The sequence below is a fragment of the Ceratotherium simum genome, chromosome 30 (assembly GCF_057802395.1).
Source record: "Ceratotherium simum simum isolate JZ-2026a chromosome 30, ASM5780239v1, whole genome shotgun sequence".
NCBI lineage: Eukaryota > Metazoa > Chordata > Mammalia > Perissodactyla > Rhinocerotidae > Ceratotherium > Ceratotherium simum.
Genome location: NC_141929.1, coordinates 38,146,738 through 38,167,705, shown reverse-complemented (window position 1 = coordinate 38,167,705; position 20,968 = coordinate 38,146,738). Strand labels below are relative to the sequence as shown.

At 34.8% G+C, this 20,968-nt stretch overlaps 1 protein-coding gene across 6 annotated transcripts in view; it reads right to left on the bottom strand.

Moving 5' to 3' along the window:
- The window catches only part of HDIP1 (HDAC and MIER1 interacting protein 1), a 92,588-nt gene that overhangs the window by 60,777 nt on the left and 10,843 nt on the right, over positions 1 to 20,968 (bottom strand). For 2 of the 6 annotated variants that reach the window (XR_015549172.1, XR_015549173.1), the window contains exons 3-4: positions 10,765 to 10,947; positions 4,578 to 4,790 (exon numbers count right to left, since the gene is read on the bottom strand). Coding sequence is in view for 4 of the 6 variants with exons in the window: in XM_087420325.1 (XP_087276451.1) it covers positions 4,672 to 4,790; positions 10,765 to 10,947 (302 nt within the window). In the remaining 2 variants the exon portion in view is untranslated. The other 4 variants (XM_087420325.1, XM_087420327.1, XM_087420326.1 and 1 more) reach the window with 4 other exon arrangements.

The window sequence follows — 20,968 nt, the reverse complement described above, 5'->3', positions numbered from 1 at the left end:
CCCAAAACATAAAAAAGATAAGGGAATACTACAAACAATTCTAGACACAGAGATTCAACAACTTAGATGAAATGGACCAACTCCTCAAAAATCACAAAATTACCAAAACTCACCTCAATAGAAATAGATAATTGGAATTGTTCAACAATTATTAAAGAAATTGAATCCATAGTAAAATCCTTTTGAAACAGAAAACTCCAGGCCCTAATGGTTTCAACAACAAATTCTACCAAACATTTAAAGAATAACATTAATTCTACACAATCTCTTCCAGAAAATGAAAAATGATGAAATACTTCCCAACTCATTATATGAAACCAGTTATCACCTGAATCCCAAGCCAGATAAAGACAATACAAAAACACTATAGTTCAACATCTTTCATGAACACATGTAAAACAACTCGCAACAAACTATTAGTAAGTTGAATTCATCAATATATAAAAATAATAATACAACAGAACCCAGTAAGGTTTATATCAAAAATGCAAGGCTGGCTTCAATAATCAAAAATCAATGTAATCCATTATATTAACATTCTAAGGAAAAAAGGTCATATCCACTTATAAGGAAAAACTGTCTGACAAAATGCAACATCTGTTCATGATAAAAACTCTCAGGGGCCAGCCCCGTGGCTTAGCAGTTAAGTGCTCGCACTCCGATGCTGGCAGCCCGGGTTCAGATCCCGGGCGCGCACCGACGCACCGCTTCTCCGGCCATGCTGAGGCCACGTCCCACATACAGCAACTAGAAGGATGTGTAACTATGACATACAACTATCTACTGGGGCTTTGGGGGAAAAATAAATAAATAAATAAATAATTATAAAAAAAAAAAACCTCTCAGAAAACAGGAACAGAGGGGCATTTCCTCAATATGATAAGGAAGTATTCTACAATAAACATCTACAGTTAACATCATACTTAATGGTGTAAGACTGAATATTTTTCCCCTTAAGACTGGAATCAAGTCAAGGATCTCCTCTCTCACATTCTTTTTCAACACTGTACTGAAGTCCTTGCCAGTGCAGTAAGGCAAGGAAAAGAAATAAAAGGCAAACAGATTGTAAACTGATAAAACATTAAGGGGTGGGGACCCTCAACAATAAGAGAATAAAATAGATTCCTTAATAATAAGAAGGAAAATTTTTGACCGTCGTAAAAAGAATTATTCTGGTCCAGCCTAGAATTTCTATCATGTGTCTCATACTTTTCATTCTGGAGAGTTCACTTTGTATGTTAGGATACTCATTATTATAGTTCTAACATTTGAGCAATGAACACTACTAATAAACTAAGTGGGTAAAAACAGTACAAAAGAATAACTAGAAATGGTAAAAAAATAAACAGTGTGTTTGTGTGTATACAGACAGATAAATATATATATATCTCTCTCCAAATGTAAAAATAAGCCTGTAATAACAGTAGTAAGAGAAAAAAAAAGCTACACAGAAAAAACTTAAAAATTGAAATAATTCATTTACAAAAAATATAAAAGGCTAAAAAAATAGAAAACGCTAGTGAAATTTAAAGAAAATTAGCAAGAAAATAAGATACCAAATCAAAATCAGAAGGTAAAATGGAAATAATTTTAAAGAAGGAGTTTCAAAGAATGATAGACAAAATGTTTTAGGGAAGAACACACTCAATTTGGCAGTGTGACTACTTGTATCTAGAGCATATTTTTGCATGAAGATTCAAACAAATTTGATGAATATTTTCATATGAAGTATGTAAAGAGCTTAATTTCTCCAAATTTAAAGGATAAACATGCAGGTTGAGAGGAAAGTAAAAATTAAATATACTGCTAAGACATTTTTACAGTCAGAATTAGAGAATCAAGTGCAATTACCAGAGCTTAGAAAGTCAAATACTTTTCAATTTGAATTCTTATCTCAGATAAAACACTTATTACTTTTAGGAAGAAACACAGATGTCATGCCATACCAACCATTATTTTTAAAAGTATTTCTGAAATTTAAAGAAATGTGAATTTACTCTGGCTGAATTTTTAAGTTATTTGTAATTTTAAATTTTATTTCATCATAATATAAACTGCCTCAACTATTTGATCACTTCCACTGATTGTTACAGAGGAATAATTTGCAGTATTTCTCTTACTTTTTAGATAACATACATTTAAACACAACTTAAGGCTTCCCTGCCCATAAAAATATAAGAAATGTTCATGTTTTTAAAAAAACAAACAAAATCAATCTCAAGCATTTAATGCCCCCCCAAAACATTTTGGAATATCATGGGATTGGGTGGGGAGGTAAACATACAAATTTGTATAGTTTAGCCTAACAGCTCTCAAATAACTTTTATTTAATCTTGCTCTCATTAAAGAATGAACGTATCTTCAATAGACCTAATCTAATTATGGAATCATTTCAGGACATCCTGAATAATCATATCATTTATACATATTAGAGCAGAACAAACTTTGCATTATGTAACTAAATTATGTTCTTAGGACATCTGCTGGTGAGAGAGATTTCTTCAACACCACTGACAAAGTAATATTTTCTGAAACCAGTGCAACATGCCTAGACAGATTCAGCTTTATGAGACAGCTTATAAACATATCTATCAGAGAATATAATTTCTAGAGAAATTGGTTCAACAGGTTACATCACAAACAGGGGAAGCCTAATTTGTCCCTCTGCCAAAGAACTTTTTACATAAGCCAAAGATTTAACATTATTGGCATCTGAAATAAATTACTTTTCTACAAGCTCCAGCCTAGTCACTAGTCTCCTCCCTTATTGTATCCAATGACTATTTTAACATGACTTTCCTCTAAGGGTCTTCAGCTTTAAATGAATAGACTCTGACATCAATAATTCTTTTCTTTTTTTTGAGGAAGATCGGCCCTGGGCTGTGCCCATCTTCCTCTACTTTATATGGGATGCCGCCACAGCATGGCTTGATAATCGGTGCGTAGGTCTGGGCCCAGGATCCGAACCTGCAAACCCCTGGCCGCCGAAGTGGAACACGAAAACTTAACTGCTATGCCACCCAGCCGGCCCCAGAGATCAATAATTGTTTAAAGAGACACCTACTCCACAAGCTATTCTTGCTTTTTCTGAGGACATATATATGTTCACAAGCATTTTTAGATATTAATCATCTTTACGGTTTTTTCCCTCAAAATGAAATCCATTTTCTTATACTACATTTCAAAAATAAAATCACATTAGCATTGTTGGGAATAAACTCAACTACTAGGGCTTTTAAAATGCATACACGATAACTGTAAGGAGTACCTGCAGGTAAATATGGGGAGTGAGAGAAAAGGAATTCTTAGGAAAATTCTACATTCTACCTAGAGTACCTCTTAAGCTCCCTCTGCTGGCTACCATTTAAATAAAGTAGAAAAAAAATGTAAACCTTTTTTCTTTTGGGAAGTGATGGATGAGAGATGCATGATGAAGCTGACAATGCTACTGTGGAAATTGAAATGGAAATTCTCTTAAGTAAGGGCCAAGTCTAACCGATGACTACCTTCCCTACTAAGGCTTCAGGACTTTCAAACACATTTGGGGGATGGTGGGTACTTAAAATAAGGGAAGTTATTGTCAAGTCTGAATACGTTCATCATTAAATTGATATGCAAAAATGCAAAAACATTTAGTATAAAATAAATCAACTATAAATGGTTAGCATTTAACACTAGAAAAATTAAGAAGTTAAATATACTTCACAAACTTCACTAGAACAAAAAGCTTATACCACACTATTTAATCTATTAGTTTCAATATTAAAGTTTATTTTTTTCTTCCAGAGTGAGGTTAAGTAACAATTTAAATAATTATCAGGATGTATAAACGAACATCCATTTAGATAAAACATTACTGCTTAAAAGTGGCTATCTAAGAAGTATTTTGCATGTAATAAATATATTTTATGTTTAGGTTAACAGGCACCATCTTGAGAGCAGAAAAGTTTTTTTTTTTAACCAATAAATAAATTACATTCAAGAAAACAAGATGTTTTTATCTACAGTATGATATATCCTTACATGTTTTTCTTCATATAGCACCCAAAGTTCCAAACTGTCTAGAAAGTATCTCCCAAAATAAAACTCATACCTTAAGTCATAAAAATAAAGGCCAAGAAAAAAATCAATTTAAGACAAAATTTACAGTTCATATTCTTAATTCCCATTCAATAAAATATCAATTGCCAATCTATTCAAAGTAATTGAACTGTATATATGCAATCTGTTAGTGCTGAAAATCTGAAATATATACTTTTAAAAGTCACTCTTTCTCAAAGTATTTAAAATATTGCATCTCTGGTGGCAAACCTGAAAACTATTAAGCATTTTATCTCCCTAGTTTTCACACTTCCACTCCCACCCCTACTCCTTTATCCTTTAATAGCCATCCAGCTTTTTTTGGGGGGGGGCAGGGGGGGTATTGTAAATACACTTACTTATATCCCAAACACAAAACACTGACAATACTCCTTGGTAGACAAGGAAATCCCAGAATAGTCCAAGCCTACAGCTTTGCTCCCAAAGTGTGGCACAGGCTAAACGATAGGGGGAAAAAAACAATGAATGGCCCTTACTGATGCAGTCAGAATGCTCCTGAGAGTCCATAACTGTTTGAGAATTTGCTGATGTAATCCTGAAGAAAGTTTCAACACATTTTGCAGACAAATATCAGAGAATAAGTCTTTGATTGATAATTTTTCTATTTATTTCTGCCAAGGCGACTGAAAACACGAAAGCCTTTTCATCAGAGAGGTTAGCATAGATGTCAATTTCCTTTTCCTGTTTCTCTGTTAAAAGAAAAAGGGAAAGCTTAATATAAAGGCAGCAGATGCAGTAATTCTTTTTAAAAAACAAAGCTTTCAAGTATTTCTTTAAATTACAATAAATATTATACATAATACTACAATGCACATTAAGTGTTATAAGGTATTATGCTACTGTACGGAAATTTTTGAAAAATTACACACAGGCGTTATTGAAATGCCATGAACTAAATTCTAAGACTAAATGGAGATGATATGTATTTCTACACACGCAGTCTAATATCTACATAATTTTTCTAAGAAATCTCAAATATTTCTCTCTCGATATTATGAGCTCACTGCCTCAGTCAAAATGAATCTTCTCACCCTAAAGATGGACCCTCCTGAACATCAAGGGTACCTTTATGAATATATTAACTTCTTCACCTTAGCCCTGTTACAGAAAATAAGAATAACCAACATTTATTTCTATTTTTTCCCCTGCTGATTACAAATGTAATCCAAGTTCATGGTAGAAATTTGAAAATTACAGAAAAACAAAAAAGAAAATAAAAATCATCTTTTATTTTCTCATGAGCCAGCTAAAATCAATTAACATCTTTGTGTACATTTTTCCAAATTTTTTCAGGATCTATTATGATTCTACTTTGTCTGTTTTTTTATTTTGTTTTGACTTTTTAATCAAAGGTAAACACGCATATAATTTAGAGTCAAATCATTTTTACCAAACTTGTTACAAAAACAGAAGTCCTCCTACCCCATACACACTTCCCACTCTCCAAATGCAACTACTTTTTCTTTCAGTTGTTCCTTTTTGTTTTTACATCTGTTATCACTAATATTTTTTATATGACGTTACTTAGTTTTTTGCTTTTAGGCATTATTAATCAACTTTCCACCATGGAAAATTAGGATTTTATTGTTTTCCATCTATTGCTCCACCACACTCTTCCTGTTATAGTCATATCACAATTTCGGTGAGATGAATATTCAATGTTTACCTTATTCTGACTATGTAAGTGATTTTACTTTTCCTGCACATTGTTTTCCCTGAAGAGATTCTCTCTTTTCACTTGCTTAGTTTTCATTACTGACTGAACCCAAACTCTCTCCTAGTTGTATAAATCTTTCAGAATTTTTACACATATTAGGTATGACATCAATTTTATCTTCTTGAAGAAATCTCTCCAAGTCTTCTGATGTGCTCCAATCTGAAATGTTTGTTTTCTAGGCCTATTACACAATTGTCATCTTGAATCTCTCAACATCATGCTGCAGATTCTCTTCATCTCTCTCTTGAGTTGGACCCCATGGCCCGGATCCCAGGATACTTTTTTGGTTTATCTCTTCATTTCGATGATATGTATCTTGCAGTAGCTTCCTGAAAAAGGGAGTAGGGGTAGCAAATTTTTTGAGACCCTAAATGTCAGAAAGCGTCTTTAGCCTATCTTCACACTAACTCATAGTGTGGTTGACCAAAGACGCGTAGATTTCTTCTCAGGATCGTGAAGGCAAAAAAATTGTCTGCCAACTAACTACTGGTGCCACTGTTAAGAAAACCCAACGCCCTTTTTTATAGTTATTTTTTAAATTACTGCTCAATTTACATACAGTGAAACAAACACAGATCTTAAGTGTACAATTGGATGAGCTCTGACAAACACATACATTCATGTAACCCACACACCACAATCAAGATATACAAAATTCTTCACGCTCCTTTCCAGCCAATCCCTCCCTACCCTACCAGCAACCACTGTTCTGATTCTACCACCAGATTCATTCTGCCTGTTCTTGAACTTCATATAAATGGCATCATATAGTATGAACTGTTTTGTGTTTAGTTTGTTTCGTTCAACATGTTTTCAAAATTCACTGATGCTGCTCATATATAAGTAGTTTGTTCCTGGCTGGGTAGTATTTTTCCCACTGTGTTAATTCCAATATCATTTGATTCTTTTCTCTCTTTTTTCTCTGAACACTTCAAGGATTTTCCCTTTAGCCAAAGAGATCTGATTTATGATGATATGCTTTGGCATAATCTCTACTTTTAACCATCCATTGGGCTGGGAATCTGGTGGGCCATTTCAATATGGAAACTCATTGTCCTTCAGGTTTGGGAAAATTTCTTGAATTATTTCATTGATGACTTCTGTCTCCACCATCTTCTATGTTCATTTTCTGCAAAGTCAATTATTTATAGATGTTGACCTCAAACTGGTCCTCTAAATTTCTTATCCTTCCCATTTTATTTTTTTCATCGCTTTTCCTACTCCTCTACGTTCTGGTACATTTCTTCAATTTTGTCTATAAGCCTTCTGTTAAAGTTTTTCATTTCTGCAAATCACATGAACACACACACACATACATATATATATATATTTTTTTTTTTGAGATTCATATTTTAAAGTTCATTTTCCAGGTACTTTCTTGATATCTGCAATTTCCTTTTAAATATCTTATTCCTGTTTCATGGCTACAATATCTTCTCTTGCTAAGAATATTAACGATAGTTTTAATTTTTCTTCTCCCTGCAAAAACTTGTTCTATCCAAATTATTCTTTTCCCCTGTTGATTTGGTCTTAGCTTTTCATACTAGATGCTTTCTTCCGCATATCTGGGTAATTTTTGGTAATGTGCTCATATTTGGGAGTGGGAACAAAAAAGCTAATTAGCTCATGCACATATGTGGAGCTTGACTGTGGTCATCACTTTAGGATGATCTGACTGGGCCATTTCTTTGTGAAATCCCTAACGAATGTATCTGTATTTTAGGCCTTTTCTCTTGTGCTCTTCAGAATCCCTAGAGAAGATACTTCTAGTCTCTGACCTGAAAGACATAAAATAAGCCTGACTGGAGAACTCAATATTTATTATCTCCAATTTTCACCTAATCTTTCTGATCTTAATATAGTACCCCTGCCCTCATTGATGCCTGATGTTCCCTAGACCAGAGACTGTTTTATCGTATCTCTTCCAAAGGATAAACTTGGAGGGAGGATGAGGTAAACAGCCCTAGTGGGCTATTAAAAAATAGACTTCCAAACAATCTTGTTCATTTTAGCCTCACCTTTACCTCTACACTTTCAGACATAACTGAGGCACAAATTCCTGACCATAAGGCAGTTGTGTAATAAAAATCAGTTTCTTTCTTAGTCTTCCCCAAAGGAGCTTACAATTAGGTTTCATAGGTCTGTTAAAGCAGTTTTCACTTTCTGGAATTTTGCTGCTTCTCCCATTCCTTGTCCTTGTGGGTTTTGCCCTTTTTAAAAAAAATCCCTTTACTGTCATTTTACTAGGATTTGAGTAGGATGCAGAACTAGATGTGCTTACTCAATTCACCATCTTTAACTTGAAGTCTACATTAATTCTTTATGTCCACTAATAAAATATTCAGAATTGCCCAATATATTTTCATCAGTTAAAATGTCACTCCTACATTACTAATATCCAGAATAATCGTACTCCCCACATCTAATATAAAGACTTATCTTAAACCAACCAAAAATTGTTAAGTTTAATGGTTTGTTTTTATTATTTATTATCTAGATGTCTAACAAGCTTTCCTCTTCCATTCTTTCTTCTTCCTATTCTTTTTCAAAATATGGGAAACAATAAAGTCAATTAAAAACATGTTTTTAGACATATTGTGAGGTTTTCCTTACTAAAATAAAGGTAAAGCTTGCTTCAAATTTTTCAATTGCCCTATGAGCAGGGAATCAATACAAACTGAATTAAACTAAATAGCTACTTAACACTAAGAAGCATATCAAAAAACTTGATTCTAAAATATACAGACATTTCAGAAGTTCATATTTCCTATCCCGTATTATATTTAGAGAACATGGTCTGCCTTAAGGGTTGGCAGAAATACAGCCCAGGGGCCAAATTTGGCCCACAACCTGATTCTATAAAGTCTTACTGGAACCCAGCCATGCCCATTCATTTACATACTGTCTATGGCTGCTTTCCAGCTACAAGGACAGAGCAGTGTAGCTGTGACAGAGACTGTATGGCCCACAAAGCCTAAAATATTTATTATCTGGCTCTTCACAGAAAAGTTTACTCAGCCCCCTGGGCCTACATTAAGAGATTCCAGTTTATTCTACAAAAATTGCCTTGAGCACTTTCCTGTTTGTAATAAAAGCAAATAAATTAAAAGCATATCTTACTCTAGAACGAGCTTCCTTAAAACTTTTCCATAATAAACTGAAAATACCCTGAAAAAATTTACAGCCAAATAAATGCTTCTTTTTTCAAGTTAACATGAAATAAAAGTTCAAACCTGCATATATCAAGTCCTAGCACAACTATATAGACTTCATTTCCCTGACTAAAACACTGTCATTATCTGTTTTCTCATCTTCTCTCAACCACTACCAGAAGCATTCCTTCTCCATTCTTTGGGTTATATTCCCTTTACCTCAACTGAAAAGAATGTTCTGTTTTCTAGGCCAAGCAGTATTTCCCTTTTCTTTTTTCTCTTTGACTTTTCTTTACCTAGTTTCCTTCTGAAACAGTCTTTTGCATAGATTTTATGATCATCCCATTGTTAAAGAAGCACATTCAAACTGAGAAAATAACTCAAACTCTCTGGAAGAGCAGCATAATAGAAGGAAAAAGAAAAAACAATAAAATTACCCAAGGAATTAAGGAGTATCTAAGTACAATCTTCATAGGATATAGCCAAATACAACATAAACGCTATTCCTTTGGCCATACAATGTTAAGAAATTTTGTGTGTGTGTGTGAGGAAGATCAGCCCTGTGCTAACATCTGCCAATCCTCCTCTTTTTTTTGCTGAGGAAGACTGGCCCTGGGCTAACATCCGTGCCTATCATCCTCCACTTTATATGGGACGCTGCCACAGCACAGCTTGCCAAGCAGTGGGTCGGTGTGCGCCCGGGATCCAAACCGGCGAACCCCAGGCCACCGCAGCGGAGCACGCACCCTTAACTGCTGTGTGACCGGGCCTGCCCCCAAGAAATCTTTAACTTTGATAAAATCTAGGGACAGCTATACCAGTGAAGTTATTTTCCCCAATAGTAGTAACTTTATTCAAATAAAAGCACAAAAAGCAGACAGAAATGGTGAACAGGTAAAAAATTCTCAATGTCTAAAATAAGAGAAATTTACATTTATGCTTGACTACTTGAATAACTAAGACTGAATACCTGAAAAAGCAAAGCATAACTCACAAATAACATAAGAAATTATAATGCATTTCACTGAAGATGAAATCACTTAGGGGTTTTTAAAGAATTATAAAGAGCAACTATCCCTTTTTTTCACTAATAACTGGCCTGAAAGTCTCCATTTTAAAAAGATATTCATGGGCACATGGGGGTTCATTATACTATTCTCTCTATTCTTGTGTAATCTTTGAAATTTTCCATGATAAAAAGTTTTTTAAAAGATGTATAAACCAAAGAAGAAGAGACGCCAAAGTTTTAGTTAAAAACAAGTTATTGGTAGACACACTACTTATCAGAAGAAAGAAGATATGTAAGGAGAAATATAAATACATTTTGGACCAAGAAGAATTCACCTATCTAAAAGCTGCTTCAAAGTAGGGAGGACGCAATGAGCAAGCTAAAAATTCATACTGAAGAACACTTTCAATTGTAAATTTTTAAAGCACACAGTATAACAGTTTGAAATAAGTCTTAACAGAACTGATTTATCTTACAAAAAAAAAGTACAACCATTTTAACAGGCTTCTCCAGGATGTCATATACAAATTATTATCTCTGAACTCTATCAATCAGTTTATAGCAAGGTGAATTTTACCTAATTTAAGCCTTTAGTTTTCCAGTAAGAATTAAATTTAATTCTTAACAAGCATCTACTTTAGAGGAAATGCTTTCAAACTAAAATATGATTGTGATTTTAAGTCCAGGAGTTCAATGCCTACCAAACACTTTCTTCACTACTATCTACTTAAGATCTTAGAAAAATTTAATATTGGGGAAAAGAAACTGCTTGGATTTATTCATACCTCTTTCTTCCTCATGTTTTTTGGCAGATGCACTTTTAGGTCTTCCTCTTCCTCGTCTGATATGATCTGAATGGCTGTTACTTCGAGATCTCTTTCTGTTTTCTAAATCCTTATTTACTGTAGAATTTATCTTCTCTCGCCTAACTCTCTCTGTTCGCCTCCTCTTGGCCTCATGCTTGTTTTCTGTACGGATGAATAAAAGTGATATATTTTAGGGCTTAGCAAGAACTGTTGGCCCAAGTTCTCATTGTCTTCTTCTTTTTCTTTCTAAATAGCACTAGAGTTTGCTGCCTGGCATATTTTATAAAACTATAACCGTAACATCTATGTCCCTCACACACACTTAGGAAAAAAAGAAATTCAACAGAATTCAGATCCACATCAACACATGAGGTAGGAGGAATCTTGAAACAGAAGACAAGTTTCTTTATTTGGCACCTTTAATTTCAGCCCCTTTAAGTTCACCCAGTTTCACAGCAACCTTCCTGCCTTTTTCCTTCTCTCTGTTTCCAATTAAAAACAGTGAAGTATTGGAAAAGGAAAAAAAAATTCCATTTCTTTTTGCCCTCTACCCAAATTACAGATTGAACTATGTCAAATATGCAGAAGCAAAACTGATCTTAACCATAATATAGTAAGGTTACCAATAAAAAGCAAACAGAAAGCATCCATAGAAAATATAAAAACACAAGGGAAGCAAGCAGTTTTCACGTTAGCCACAGATGAGATCTAGATGAGGTCATCTCTGACATTCTAAGAGCATGTTAATCTCTAACTGGAATAGCAACAGGAGAACTTTAGATAATATAGTGATTTAATTGATAAATGCAAGAAGCCACCCATCTCACTCCAAACAAATCAAAATGTTGGATAAGACAAACAACAAACTAAAAAACAAAAACAAAAATTTGCTTTAATACGTACCTGAACTCAAAAGCAAGAAAGAGAATTTCCCAAATGCCTAAAATCATGGTGGTAAAGAGGCAAAACAAATAAGAACAATCATATCCCAAGAACTGTAAAATAAGTATGCTTAATAGGCTACTGTAAAATAAAATTAAAAAAATTTAAGTAAAATATCTAAGCTATTTTCAAATACCACATCTTTGGAGAATTAGTTAATTCCAGGTCTCAGATCAGACATATACCAGATGATGCAAGAACATTTAATTATTCCCAATTGCAAGAAAGTTATCAAAGACAACTGGGGTCTTGTTAAAGGACTCAAGGGCTAACTTGAAGAGGCTCCCACTGACCATTATAGGACAATCTGAGCATCAATAAAAACAATAACTGTAATAGATTGAAACATATCAAATATACTTAAAATGAGTACATGACATTAAATACAAAAACAAAAGCAAAAATTACTTGGCCACCATAGGAAAACACTAAAGAACCAACTCACTATTTTGACAACTTAAATAAAGAGAAAGAATAAAGCCTTTATCCTGCCTTTCCTATTCAAACTGTACCACTCACTGGGTAACTAAAGGGCAAATGAAGAGAAGTTTCTCATTTAAGAATTACTGCAGCTAAAAAAACGAAGAAGGAATGATCAAATCAGAGTATCACCAGTTTCAACCTGAAATGAACTAAAGGATGTAAGTACTAAACATCAACAGCTGCTAACATCACAAAACCAGAGATAAAGCAGACTTTATGTGCCTCCTGATAGAATACCTACCTAATTAAGTAATCTTGTCAAAAAAAAAATCAAATCTCATCAAGTCCTTAGATCCAAATTACAATTTATAGGAAAAATAGAAGTCCATAGAGAGACAAACAGCACATCCAAATGGACAAGTGATGTAGTTTCTTTAACACATAATTTGCAAGGAAAAAAAAGAAAATAATAGATAAAAAGAGAGCTAAAAAAGATATCACCCATATGCAATGTGTGGATCTTATTTGGAATCTGTTTCTAAAAACTTTAAGACCATTTATGAGAAACCTGAAAATTTCAACACCAGTTGGATACTTGATATCAAGGAATTATTGTTAATTTTTTATTGTGCTTATGTTTTTAAAGGTCTATCTTTTAAAAACCTAGAATGAAATATTTATAAGTGAAATTATATGAAATTTGCTTAAAAATAATAAGCAAGCAAAGGAGTAGACGTGGGTGTGGATGGATCAGGGTTGGCCACTGTCTACTCTTGTGTATGCTTAGAATTTTTCAAAGAAAAAAAGTTGAAAGAAATAGTAATAGGTAAAGCTTTTTATAGCATGCCTTTTAAAATTTAACATTGAATTTAGGTTTGTTCCTCCAGCTACCTACCCATCTCTGCAAACCGCTTCATAGCCAAACTTCTCAAAAAAGAGGACTCTGTATCAATTTCTCATCTCCTATTCACTCATCAATCCACTCCAGTACAGTTTCCAACCCAACGAAACTGATCATCAAGAAAGACAAAAATCTCTGTTATCAAATCCAACAGATACCTCTCTTTAATAATCTTAATATCATCTCTCAAAAACTCAACAAAGATGACTACTCTTTTCCTTGAAATTATTTCACTTGATTTTTCAGGCTCTCTAGGTTTCCCATCTCACCAGCCATCTCCTTTGCTGTCTTCTCCTCCCCCAAATTCTTTCCCATCTCTAATATTAAAACCCTAGGACTCTGTCCAGCGCCCTCTTCTCTTACTGACACTCTGCCTAGATAATCTATAGACTCAAAACACTAAACACTATTGTTATGATGGCTCCAAATTTATACTTTCAGTTCTGACCTCTTACCAAAGTTCTAGACTGCCTACAAGACAGCTTCACTTGAACCTCTCACAAGTATTTCAAATGTATCAAAAAAGAACTCTTGGGTTAGCCTCGTGGCCTAGTGTTCAGCCTTAAGTGGCCTTAAGTTCAGCACGCTCCACTTCAGCCGCCCGGGTTTGGTTCCTGGGCACAGACCTATACCACTCAACGGCAGCCGTCCTGTAGTGGCGACCCACATACAAAATAGAGGAAGATTGGCACAGATGTTAGCTCAGGGCGAATCTTCCTCAGTGAAAAAACAAATAAATAAAAACTCTTGATTTTCCCTCCTCCAACCTTCATTATATTAGTAAACAGCACCAACCTGCTGCACAAGCCAAATAACTTGTCATTTGTGACTCAGTTTGCCTCTTCTTATATCATCACAAAGGTCCACAGGTATTCCTTGCAAAAAATATCCACAATTTCTTCATTTCTCTCCACCTCCATGGGCAACATCCAAACCAAATACATACCCTACAGAGCTGCCAAAATTATCTTAAAAAAAAAAAAACTGTAGGGCTCCCCTTCTAAAACCTTTCGTTACCTTTTCACTGTATTTAAAATAAAGTCAACTTTCCTTACCAAAGACTACAAGTCCCTATAAGACCTGATATTCGCCTCTCTCCAATCTCATCTCACACTACCAGCCACTTTGTTCACTACACATGCTTTCCTTTTAATAAAACAAGTTCCTTCCTCCCCTTGAGTCTCTGCACTTGCTAATCCTTCTGCCTAAAGCTCTCTTCCCAAGGCTCTTCATGAGACAGGCTTTATTTCCTTCAGGTGTCAATTTATAGGTCACCCCCTCTGAGTGTCCCAGCCCAAGCTACTTTCTAGAATCTACTACTACCACTATAATCTACTACTATAATCTGTTGTTTATTTAACTATATACTCAATATGTCCCTCCATCAAAATATAAACTCTATGTAAGTCAGGACACCTTTGTCTTATTCACAGAACCTGGAACATTACCTAACATATTAAGTAGTGCTGAATAAACAAAATCAGACCGAGCACATGCATTTATCTCACCATCTTCTCAAAGTACCACTGAAACGAAAATAAACATGGGTAAAAGGGAAAGGGAAAAAGGAAAATAAACCTGCAGAGTTGGAAACAAGGAAAAAGGGTGCTATTAATGATCCGAAATTACAGAATTTCAGCAAACTGACAAGCTGACAGATTCTGATTAAGAAACCAAAATAAAACAAACTATAATCCAAAATAGGAATAAGAGATGGCTCCTATAGAAGGGAGAGCTGTTCTTCCCAAAGATACTCCCAGGACAGAACAAACAGTACAGCAATGGAGAACAGGCCACAGAGTAATCATCAGAATAACTATGTATAGGACTACTGCAGAACAGTTGGGCCTGTGTATACACAACAACTGACATAAGGAAGTAAAGCTCTCTTCGGAACTAAGCAATGTTTTTTTTTGTGTTTTTTTTTTTTTTTAAAGATTTTATTTATTTATTTTTCCCCCAAAGCCCCAGTAGATAGTTGTGTGTCACAGCTGCACATCCTTCTAGTTGCTGTATGTGGGACGTGGCCTCAGCATGGCCGGAGAAGCAGCGCGTCGCTGCGAGCCCGGGATCCGAACCCGGGTCGCCAGCAGTGGAGCACGCTCACTTAACCACCAAGCCACGGGGCCGGCCCTTTTTTTTTTTTTTAAAGATTTTATTTATTTATTTAGGAACTAAGCAATGTTTAAGAGAACTTTGAACCTCCACAACACAGAAAGAAGAAACAAATGAAAAAAGGCAGCTCCTCATAAAAATTAAATACTATAAGGGATTTTACATTCTGCCCCAGAATGAAGCCTTCTTTAGTTTGGCAATCATGGAATTCAACAGCTTCCCCCAGCTCACCTAATTTACATCTAAAAGCCTGCCAGTAAGCTCCCCCCAATTATACACTAAAGACATCTGGTGTCAAAACAGATCTTTAAAACATTGTGGAGGGCTGGCCCAGTAGCGTAGTGGTTAAGTGCTCACGCTCCGCTGCTGGCGGCCCTGGTTCGGATCCCGGGCGTGCACTGACGCACCGCTTGTCAGGCCATGCTGTAGCAGCGTCCCACATCAAGTGGAGGCAGATGGGCACAGATGTTAGCTCAGGGCCAGTCTTCCTCAGCAAAAAGAGGAGGACTGGCATGGATGTTAGCTCAGGGCTGATCTTCCTCACAAAAAAATAAAAATAAATAAATTAAAAAAAATAAAAACAATGAAACAGCGTAGGACAGGGGCCAGTCCGGTGCCAGGGCAGTCAAGTTTGAGTGCTCCGCTTCAGCGGCCCGGGGTTCGCTGGTTCGGATCCTGGACACAGACCCACTCACCGCTCACCACCATGCTGAGGCGGCATCCCACAGAGAAGAGCTACAACTCTACAACTATGATATACAACTATGTACTGGGGCTTTGGGGAGAAAAAAAAAGAAAAAGAGGAAGATTGGCAAAAGATGTTAGCATAGGGCCAATCTTCCTAAAAAAAAAAAAAAAAAGCAGTGTAGGATATTCATGCAAGTTGTCTACAGTGATAAATCAAGTCCTTCATTTATAAATATCAACAGGCAGTTAAGGATTATCAGCTATTTGAGGAAAACAAAGCGTGAGAGAGAAGGAACAAGATAAAACAGGAGGAACAAAGGTAGTTCAGGAAACAAGAAAAAGATTTTTTAACATTCTAATGCATACTTTCAGAAAGATCTGAGAGGAGATTATATCATTAAGAATAAGATTCTTTTGCAGAAATAGAAAATTCCATCCTAAAATTCATATGGAATCTCAAAGGACCCCAAATAGCCAAAACAATTTTGAAAAGGAACAAAGTTGGAAGTCTCACACTTCCTGATTTCAAAACTTACTACAAAGCTATAGTAATCAAAAAAAGTGGTACTGCCATACGACAGATACATAGATAACAGAATAAAAGAGCGCTTAGAAATAAATCCTCAAATATATATTCAAATGATTTTCAATAACAGTGCCAAGATGATTCAAGGAGGAAAGGACCGTATTTTCAACAAGTGGTATTGGAAAGACTGGGATACCCACATGCAAAAAAAATGAAATTAACCCTTATCTTATTCCATATATAAAAATTAACTCAAAATGGATTGACGACCTAAATATAACAGCTAAAACTATAAAATGCTTAGAAAAAAACAGGGAAAAAGCTCCCTGACGTTGAATTTGGCAATGATTTCTTGGATGTGACACCAAAAGTAAGGCAAGAAAAAACAACAGACAACTAGGACTTCATTAAAATTAAAAACTTTTGCGCATCAAAGGACATTATCAACTGAGTAAAAAGGCAACTCATGGAATGGGAGAAAATATTTGCAAACATGTATCAGATAAGGGATTAATATCCAGAATAAAGAGTTTCTACAACCCAATCACAAAAAACAACTCATTCAAAAATGGGCAAAGAACTTGAGAGACATTTCTCAAAGAAGACAGACAAATGGCCAATAAACACATGAAAAGATGTTCAACATCACTAATCACCAGGGAAAGGCAAATCAAAATCACAAGATATTACTTCATACCCATTGGGATGGATACTATCAAAAGCACATACAATAACAAGTGTTGGTGAGGATGTGGAGAAACTGGAACCTTTGCGCACTGCTGGTAGTGATGTAAAATGGTGCAGCCATTATGGAAAACAATACGGCAATTCCTCAGAAAATTAAACAGAGAATTACCATATGATCCAGCAATTCCACTTCTGGGCACATATCCAAAAGAAATAAAAGCAGGGAAGAGATATTTGTACACCCATGCTCATTAGCAGCATTATTCACAATAGCCAAAAGGTAGACTCAAGTGTCTATCAATGCATGAACAGATAAACAAAATGTGGTATATACATAAAATGGAATATTATTCAGGAAGGAAATTCTGACACGTGCTACAACATAGACAAACTTTGAAGACATTATGCTAAGTGAAATAAGCCAGACACAAAGGGACAAATATTGCATGATTCCACTTATAAGAGGTAACTACAATAGTCAAATTTACAGGCACAGAAAGAATATGGGTTGCCTGAGGCAGGAGGGAATGGGAATGTTATTATTTTATGGGTACGGAGTTTCAGTCTGGGAAGATGAAAAGAGTTCTGGAGACGGTGATAGTTAAGTACAATATGAATGTACTTAATGTCACTGAACTATACACTTAAAATGGTTAAAATACTCAATGTTATGTTATGTATATTTTACCACAATAAAATATATGAAAAAATAAGATTTGATGAAAAAGAAATTAGAAAACAAGATGAACTGCTAAAAATTACAGTGCAAAAGACAAGCTAAATAATGGACGTGTCTGAAGACAGAAATATGGATCTAGAAAGAGAAATCAATGAAATTTCCTGGAACAAAGCAAAAGGACAAAAAGAGAGAACATGTGACAGTAAATGAAGAGAAATGAAAGAAAGATCCAAGAAACCTAATATTTACCTATGATGTAATTGCTAATTATCTACCCAACATTCATTTTCCCCTTCTTCATTAAGAACAGAATCTCGTTCTGCTCAAGAAGGCAATGTGCCTAGCTAAAATATATACTCTCTTGCAGTGAAATGGCCATGAAACTTAGTTCTGGCCAATGACATGTAAGTGGAACTGGGTAAGGTTTTCAGATTTTTTTTTTTTAAAGGAGGATAATTTTATTTATTTATTTATTTTTTTCCCCTAAAGCCCCAGTAGACAGTTGTACGTCATAGCTGCACATCCTTCTAGTTGCTGTATGTGGGACACGGCCTCAGCATGGCCGGAGAAGTGGTGCATCGGTGCGCACCCGGGATCCGAACCCGGGCCGCCAGCAGCGGAGCGCGCGCACTTACCCGCTAAGCCACGGGGCCGGCCCAGAAAGATTTTTTTTTAAGGGTATAAGTATGGTTAGCATGCCCCTTTCTCTCTCTGCCCTTCCCTCTTTTTCCTGCTTGGAATGCTTACGGGATGCCTGGAAGTACACCACCGTATCTTGTTAACAATAAGGATGAAAGCCTCAGGACGGAATAAAGGAAGGCGCCTAGGTCCTTGATATCACTGAACCACTGGTCCTACAGTGCCAACTTCATCTTTTTTCACAAATAGGAAAAGTAAACTATTTGTCCAATTCAAAGTCAGTCAGGTTTTCTGTGGATGGTGATCTTGATATATCGTCCAATAAGCATGCCAGAAAAAAAACAAAAGAGAATGGCAAAAAAGAAATAATAGGTAAATCTGCCCTAAGCTGAAGACTTGGGCCTTCAGATGGAAAGAACTCACTGAGTACCAAGGAAGAATAATGACCTTTAAGTGTGAGTGCAAAGTAAAGCGTTCTCCACAATGGAAGATAGGAAGTGTACCACCACATGGCTCTTAATGAAAATTTTTTCCAGGTCTGAAACAATTTCTGCAAAGTTTGTTCCATAAATAAAAACACATGGGTTAAAAAAAATAATAGTACATAAGAAAAAGTAGGATTGTCCCTGAGTACAATGGAAAGAAATCTTAGTATGGCAGCTGTGCAGCAGACCTCAAATCAGTCAGTCTTAATTAGAAGTAGTCAGAGGATTCTATTAAAAATTTTAAAGTCAAATATGAATATGGATATCATTATATACACTATATGATTAAGAACCTAAAAGTACAGGTGCAGAGGTGAAGGTACACATTTTTTTCATCAAAAAGGAAAATAAAAACTATACAAAAGCTATGTTGTGCATATGAATGTACAGCAATTTTAAGTGATTAGCACGTAAGAAACACTGTTTTCTGAAATAATAAAACCAAACTTTCATTGTCAAGTAATTCCAAGTTGAGGATCACATACTTCTAAGTTTATCTTCAATCACTTTGGGTTTATAAAAGGAACTAGTGATAATCATTTCTCCATTTTTTTTTCCCTTAACTAACGTGAATATGCCACTTATAGACTTCTTTGCTTATTCATCAGCCTTTGCCTCTTACCTTATCTTAGACAATAATTTGAAAAGTAAGTTTAGGTTTAATTTTTTTATCCCTTTTTTCCTTCCCCTAATGAAAAATAAGGAGGTTATTTAACTAAGCTTAACCTAAAGCTTACACCTACTGAGAAATATAGTTAAACACTAATAAGCTATTCCAATTTCTTACTGTTTTAAATCTTTTTTCTTACCTTTAGAAGTCTTTTATAAACTGGTATCTCATTTAGAATTTCAGTTTACTTTGTCTTTATAGTTTTTATAATCAAAATTTTTAAAAGGAAAAAGATATATCCGCGGATATTAATAATGATAAATGGCATCTTTTAACGTCACTAACCACCCAGAATACCCATCTGGAAAACCAAATTAAAAGATTTGGAACAAACTGAGTTTGTTCTCACCAAAAACTGCTTCTGTCAGTATTTGGTGACTGACCAAATATTTAAATAGATTACTACTCCAGTAGTTACAGACTGATCAAATATTTGACTAGAAAACAACTACAGTGTTCAAGGTTTGGTCCACAGTACAGATACTGTCAATTTTAGGAAATACAATATTTCCTTCCATCTCTTTTTTAAAGAAATTTCTTCAAATCGACAGTGTAAGACAATCTCAAGGCTACTTTTTAAAATCTCAGTCAACCATTCAATTTAGAAATTAAATTCTACATGAATCAGACAGTTAATTTTAAAAATTTTATCTCCATTTAATACTGGCCCTCCAAAACGGATAAAAGAAACAACACATACCTAACTCATTTGGAAAGGTGTCAAATATTTTGCCTTCAAGTTCTATGTCCTCGTACAAAACACTGAGCATTTCTTAATTCAGTTTTATTTGCAACACTCATCTCTTCTTCTCACCAAAATTAATTTTATACTGGTAAAAATCCCTTAATTTCCATAATGGATTTTGTTTATTTATATATATTTTCAGCTAGATGAAGTACTATATAGTTTTAGTGTCCTACCTCCCTATTTCTATGTATGTTATGAAGATATAAAGATGATTAATATACTTGAAAAACGTGAGTTTTGAACAATTCAAACCTAGATAAATCTATTTGGCTTAAGAGATTATTTTCCTCCTGCATGTCCCAAAGTTACAATAATAATTAAATAAGAGGTTTCAACAAACTGAAATTTAAAATTATCTTTTGCAGCTTTGATTTCACTTTTAAAATAAGTGCAATTTGAGCTTTAAAGATAGTTCTCTTGTTTTAAATGTATAATTATGCAAATAAGTCTTCCTTGATATTTAGTGATGTATCCATTTATGCATTTACTGATTAATACTACATGTAGAAATCATATTGTGGGTTTTAAAAACAAACAAAAAATACAACTACATATGATCCAGCAATTCCACATCTGGGTACTTATCTGAAAAAACCAAAAACACTAACTCAAAAAGATATCTGCACTCCCATGTTCACTGCAGCATTATTTACGATAGCCAAGACATGGAAACAACCTAAG